Source organism: Pygoscelis adeliae, unplaced genomic scaffold, assembly GCF_000699105.1.
Source record: "Pygoscelis adeliae isolate BGI_AS28 unplaced genomic scaffold, ASM69910v1 Scaffold10, whole genome shotgun sequence".
Taxonomy (NCBI): Eukaryota; Metazoa; Chordata; class Aves; order Sphenisciformes; family Spheniscidae; genus Pygoscelis; species Pygoscelis adeliae.
In genome coordinates, this window is record NW_008824053.1 from 3,031,105 (window position 1) to 3,038,071 (window position 6,967).

The 6,967-nt window shown below is 35.4% G+C and overlaps 1 protein-coding gene across 4 annotated transcripts in view; it reads right to left on the reverse strand.

Annotated features, from left to right (window-relative positions):
- Positions 1-6,967, reverse strand: part of PTBP2 (polypyrimidine tract binding protein 2) — a 52,967-nt gene that overhangs the window by 24,272 nt on the left and 21,728 nt on the right. For all 4 annotated transcript variants that reach the window (XM_009333763.1, XM_009333762.1, XM_009333761.1 and 1 more), the window contains 2 exons: positions 1,477-1,649; positions 926-1,069 (listed from right to left, as the gene is read on the reverse strand). In XM_009333763.1, the coding sequence (XP_009332038.1) occupies positions 926-1,069; positions 1,477-1,608 (276 nt within the window). In that variant the 5' untranslated portion in view covers positions 1,609-1,649. The remainder of the gene's footprint in view (positions 1-925; positions 1,070-1,476; positions 1,650-6,967) is intronic.

Below are 6,967 nucleotides of genomic sequence, written 5' to 3' on the forward strand. Positions count from 1 at the left end.
CTCAATTTTTAAAAATCACCTTTAGCAGACAAACGATCAAAATATTCTAAGGAACTGGAACTTTTAGAAAGATCAACAGGAAAATCAACACTATACTTGATCTGAACCAAGATGTCTTTCAACAGATTAGCCTGAAATTGTTTTTAAAGGTAACAGCTATAATTTTATTATTTACATACCTTACCTAAAATAGGACACAAACAACAGAAACCGTAACTTGGTACTTACACTGTCTTTTGTAACATCAAAAAGAAAACATAAGAAATTAACATTAAAATAATCATCTGACTTATGGTAAATTGATGCCTCTTTTCTCCCCCTATAATTTGTATGAAATGGGTCACCACATTACTTTTGCTAACTTTCCTGTTCTGCTAAACACAGACACATGTATCTGTTTATTGCGAAATAGGCTCTGCAGAGGCAAGAGCAAAACATTTTTTTGTTATTAAGTATATTTGTCTCTGCAGCGATCATTAAGGTATTCTTCTCCAGGAACAGCAGATCACATAAGCTGAGGTTACCAGTGTTACCAGAGCGATCATTCAAAGCGCTGAAACGTAGGCATTGGCATTAGTCACTATCAAATTCAAATTGGCATTAGAATCTCAGGTGTCAGAAAGTTAACTCTTTCATCCTACAGTCTCCAAGATGAAAACTTATTTTATGAAAAAAAATTAAAGTTAAAAGACACTTCAGAATCTTATTCTTTTTACATTAAGAAAATTTATCGTAATGGATAGAACACACAGAAAGGAAATCCCCTTCAATGTCACAAAATGGAATGATCATAGGTAAGACTACAGCAGTGTTAGAACGTGGACAAAACCAAACGGTTTCAACATATGCCACATGAGCCAAGAATACATGCCAGGCCTCATTTTCTACTGTCTGCATTTGTAACACTACGTAACAGTAAATATACCTGGTTCAGTGTGTTATCAGTCTTCAGTTCTTTATGATTGGAATACTGGATATAGATAGGTTGGTTACGAAGATGAGGCGTCACAGCAGAGTAGTAATTAACCATAGTGATAGCTGCTTCTTCTGTAGCAAGTTCCAAAAATGCCTGTAATTAAACAGTTACTGTTCAGTATTTACAAAGCAGATAACCTTCATATAAAAACACTTAAAGGGTTTGATAACACATTTTAACAAATATCAGTCTTCAGAAGATGTCATTCTCTACATACCAACTTTATTTGCCAACCTACTTCATCTCCAAAAATTCATCTGTGAAGATGCAGGACTATTTAACTTACAGCTAACTTTTCACTTTATGTAGCTGCCAACCATCCCCTGTTCCCCCCCAAAAATTTACTAAAACAGTATAAGTTCATAAACAAAATGAAAGGAACAAAGGCTCTTTTTTTTCCCTAATACTTACTGTTATATGACTTATTTCAATAGTATTTTAACAGCGTATTTTGAAATTAGACAGTAAGCACACTAAAAAAATGGAAAGCAACAAATTACCTGATTTTTCCCTTTCAGCATCAGGATGTTGGTTACCTTACCAAAAGGTAATCCTAAAGCAATAACTTCTGTTTCTGTCACTTCCCCAGGCAATTTCCTGATATGAAGAACACGAGAAGGAGCCCCATCCATTTTATCGTCACCTTTGAATTTCTTGTTGTCATTACCATTGGCTGAAAGACATATTCAGACTCTATTTGAAAAGTTTACTGATATTATTCGTGCTCTATTAAAAAATGCTTTTAATCATAAATATGAGATAATTTTTATGTAAGCCATCTCTTAGTTCGATCTAAATAAAATCCAAGGGTTCAGAACAAATTCTGAAGAGACAAATGTTACATAGTTTCGTGAAAGGTGGACTGTTCAAGACTAACTCAATAGCCCTCTGTGATAACTCATTTTCTAAACAAGACAAAAACCACAGCAAACCCTGTTCATCTCACTTTCGGTGAAGTATCTCATATAATACCATGTAAGAGTATTAACTAAGACTCAGAAGGGCTCACATAAGAACTCTTAAAGTACATAAAAAAACAATTAGAGGTTACCCAGAATTTTTTTGAAAGGAGAAAGATGGTGGTGCATTTTTACTAGAAGAAGTCTTAAAGGAAAGCTTTAAGGCCTGTTTGCACTAAGGAACCAGACAGAAAAAGTAGAAGAGTATCAAAACAAGACAGGAAGCTTTATTAATGCTGAGAAGGATCACACTGGAGAAAGGGGATGACCCAGAGGACTGACATCACAAAAGTCTGATGAAATCCACAACCTCAGAATTTAAGGGCCAAGTACAAAAATGTCCATTATGAACTACGAGCTCACCCACAGAAAAGGAAAAACCAACTAATAAACATGATGCAGCCAACATGGATGGGCGGGTGGAAGGGGGAAGAGCCAGACAAGATTTTCCTCGCAGAAGCAGGGTAACATCATTGTACAAAGCAGCAGAAAGACACTGTTCGGAATATTGTCCGGAATTTTTGTACAGAATTCCAGCAAAATTCCAGCTTGAGTTCCTCTTTCTTGAACATGTGCGATAAAGAGCTAGCCAGCTGGATGGAAGAAGTCTTGCTTTGGAAGGAAGGCCAGAAAAAAATTATTTACTTTGGTTAAAAGGTAATACAACCACTGCCTACAAATATGTCAGCGGAGTACACATCAGAAAGAGTCAAGGGCTAAAGAACAACGCTGTCATAAGATATATGGATATTAATGAATTAATGCTGGAAATCTGAATGCATTTAGATATGGGAGAAGCAAGTGTTAAGACTTCCTTTTTTCTACTTCTGGATATAAAACATGCAAGTCAGTGTGTGAGCTATTCAGCCTCTAATTTCATGTTAGAAGAGCAGTTCAATAGCTACCTGTATTTCCAAAAGACACACAAATTGTGACTAGTAGAAAAATATTTGTAATTATTAGGGTTCAAATTCATGGGTTGAGGGCTTATACCAAGGAGGATTTAAAAAAAAAAAATATGAATAAGACTACTTTTATTTACTCACTAAAAAAGTAGAAACAATAAATGGGGGGGATTCAATAGGAAGCATTTCTGTATGTTAAATTCTCCAAAAGCCTCATCTTTGTAAGAAAGTTGATGGCTGCAATTTCCAGAGGGAAGAGAATAAAGAAGTCCTCAATTATCACTCAGCTGTAACTACAGAATATAATTCTGAATTTGTGCCAGTAAAGTCATTTACACTTAATCTGATTCCCTGCATAAAAATATTGCATTCATTTATGACTGACTTGAGCACAGAAAGTTTTGCTAAGGGTATGCCTAAATCATGATCAAGAATTCAAGTTCTTAACTCAGTTTGCCTAAACCAAGCCAACTTACTCAAGATTAAAAACAGAATGAAACAGACTCTTATTTTTACAAGTCAAGAACATCCACACTCCAGATCTGAATTTGAAAAGCCAAACCAGGTATGACATTTAACTACCTTTTCAATGCTACTAGGAAAATTGGCAAACTCGGGGTCTCTGACCAAACCTATGAACATCCTTTTTACTTTTTCAAGAATAAGGTCATTCTCCATACTTCCATTAAAAGAGTTGATGGAAAAAGGATAAACCTATACATCAGGAACCGTTTCCATCACTCCCGTATATCTTTTTCTAACAGCTAAACCTCTTCATTCTAATTTGAATGTTTCTACCTTCCACTTCAGCTATCTGTCTTTAGATTTAGCTAAATCTAAAATTCAAGATATTCTCGTAGTTAAAAATAGTATGCCTTAGAAGCAGGTCATCCCTTAACTCCCCCCTCCCCACCCCCCCAAAAAAAAACAGGACTGAGCTTTTTATGAAGTTCTTGCACTACAGAACACTTTCCAGTCTTTTCCAACTTACTATAGCAGACAAAACAACAAAAACTTAACCACATCGGAACTGGTCAAAATTCAGCTAGCAGTATCTCCAACTGGCAATGCTAGAAGGGGTTGAATCGTAATTCAAGCAAGACAATGTATTTAGTTTAGTCTGCTGCACAGAAGGACAAATTTTGATGGAACACAGCAGAGTAAAATTTCAAAAATACACACTGAACTAGGATCTGAAGTCCATCCTTAGTCTACACAAGGCTCTAACCTGTACCATTTTGGAAAATGTGGCGAGACTGGGCTTCCAGGTAGCCAGATTTCACCTGTTCAAAATTACACAATGTAGCGCTTTATCCTCAAAGCGACGGACAGCCAAAGTTTATGGAAAAAGTGCTTTTATTTTTCACCTGAAGCTCATTACACAAGTCTTCCCTAGTTCTCAATTTAAATTTCTACAAAAAACTAGAAGAAAACAGTGTAAAGTGTGACAGGCTTAACAATGTATTACAAACAACACATTACAAACAAACTTGCAAAGAATAAGAGAATTACAGTGATACTGAAACTAGATTTTCAATGCCTTTCGTACTTAGGCTAAGTAATTTGAATTCCTTACAAGTTTCAAAAATTAAATATGAAACATTAACAATGAGAAATGAGAAAGTGAAAATAAAGTTTTTAAACTAAAAGATTTTCTGAAACTAGTAAAAAACCTGTTTTTATTACATCACCAGAAAAGCATATACCATGAACGCTCAGATCAGTACTTACAGAGCTGTTTTGTCTTTTGTGTGGTTTTCAACATATAATTTTGACATATTAACTTTTCCACAGAAAAATAGCCAAGAATTTTATTTTTTTTTTAAAACTAAAGCTTGTATTTGGATTAGGCTTTAAGTAATCCCAATGTTACCAGTAAAAAATATCACTGGCCAATATATAATCATTCGTATATATGTATTTGCAAAGAAATGTTCCTTTAATAATTATTGTATTACCTGAATAAATTGTTTTTCCACCTATTAGCATTGCTATCTAACATCTGCATTTTATACAGTTTTTCAACATTTGCTGCAGTAGGTTTAAAGAACAGATTTAAAGAAATATTTTAGTGTACTATCTCTCCCTCTCTTTTCCTGAAGAGCAGTCAACAGTTTTAACTTAACTCGTGTATACAAGTGTCTCACACGATTTTAAACTATCTTAAACTAAACATCTACTAAAATATTCTTTAAACTTTACTTACTGTCAAAAAGAGCTACATAGACAAGTGCCTGTGCTAAAACGTTTAAGTGAAAAAGTAGACATATAACACAAAAAGATACAGAATTATGCACTAAAGACTGTATGGCAATCAGAAAAATGGGGGGGGGTTCCGTGTTTTTCCAGGCGAGGGTCGGAACGGGGACTGGCAACAAGCATTCTCAATGCTATGTAAATGCCCAAAGAAAGTTTTCAGCAGTAGGGCAAGCAACCATGACAAAAGCTGTTTACTACTTACTGGCAGAAGCAGACCTTGCACAATGAAAGCTAAACCGGTAACAGTCATAAAAAAAATGAAGCCCACCTTCTTAAAGTAAAATTTACCCCAAAACATTTAACCCTGGATTTTAAGAAGATGGAAGAAATTAACACACCATCGGTTATTACTGCTTTTCGGGAAAGCCAAGAGAACATGTACTGTTTCTACTTTTGATTATCCAGCCAGCATAGCCTAACACCAATTTACTATTTCAATAATGGCAGTAATAAAGTGTATGTGTCATATACTAAATATGCATGCACATACACAAGTGAATTTTTTCAAAACATTTGTGGAACAAATGAAATTTAGCTTTTAGAACAATTTTTAAGGGGTTTTGGCACTGTATGAAGCCTTTCTCCCTAACTTTAGTCTCTCGTTTGCCATTTTAAATGGTACTTCTCAGCTGGAGACACATCATTAAACTGCACTTGGGAATAGAAAACCACAACGTTTGAAACATGGGAACACAACTTGTTCAGAGCCACTCAAAGGTGAATTCAGCTACTGTTAAAAACAACAACTTCATTCTCTAACAAATTGTATCAGCATAATCGGTGTCCGTGAGTCAGGAAGAGCAAGGTACTAAAAGAATAACATTGTCTTGGGATAGAAATGGAGTCTATGGAGATAAACATGCAACCCAAAAGATCCTTCCCTATGCAGCAGGAGAAAGACAAAACTGCAGAAAACTGGGGGGGCAAGATGATGTTGGAGGAGGAAATCTCACAAGCCAACTACTGACTACTGCTGAGGAACTGCTATTAAACTGGAAGCTTACTGGCAAGTAGCTATTTCATCATGTAGTTTGGCTTTCACCAGACTTGAAAAGCCTGATCCAATTCAAACCTCTTGCCGCTCACACTTTAACAAATATAAAGATGCACTGAAGAGCGTTAATATGCTACAATAGCTACACTGGGGGGAAAAAAAAAACACCAAAAAACCAAAAACCATCACCGTGAGAATAGCATGACTAAAACACAGTGTTAGTATTAGTTCATTTACTAATCAAGTTACAGCCTTAAATCTATAGTTAAAAAAAAAAATTTAAAAAAAATCAGAAATCTAATCCTGAATATTCATTATATTCAATTCAGACTACCGAAGAAAAACCCTGTTCTGTAACAGCCATTGCACTGATGTAAGCCCTCTTTGGCTCTCCACCAAGGAGGAAAAAAAAAAAAGAAATCCAGTTTCCATATGACATCAGTTGTCCATTTCTAAACAAAATCTCACCTCTACAAACGGCATTCAAAGCATTATTCTCCCACCTAAGTAGGATACTACAGTCTGAACATAACTGATACATAAGCCACATCCCTGTTGCACAGAGTTCCTTCAATTTAGCATAAATCAAGTTGTTGAAATGGAATGCTTAAAAGTTGACAAGGCCTATAAATGGCCATTATCTAAACAACTTGGGTCCCTGGCATTTTTAGTTAGAAACTCCTATTTTGTTAAACACAGAAATAGAAACCTATATATATAAGCAACAGAATGAAGTGCAACGTACACAAGGCATACCTTAAGCCCGTGGCATTCAATCGTTCAAGCGATGAAGATTCAATGCTCCCAAGTAGTTTTTGCAGCAAAACTGATCTTAAAGTTCTGCATAACTGCTAGCAAACAGTGAATAACTTAC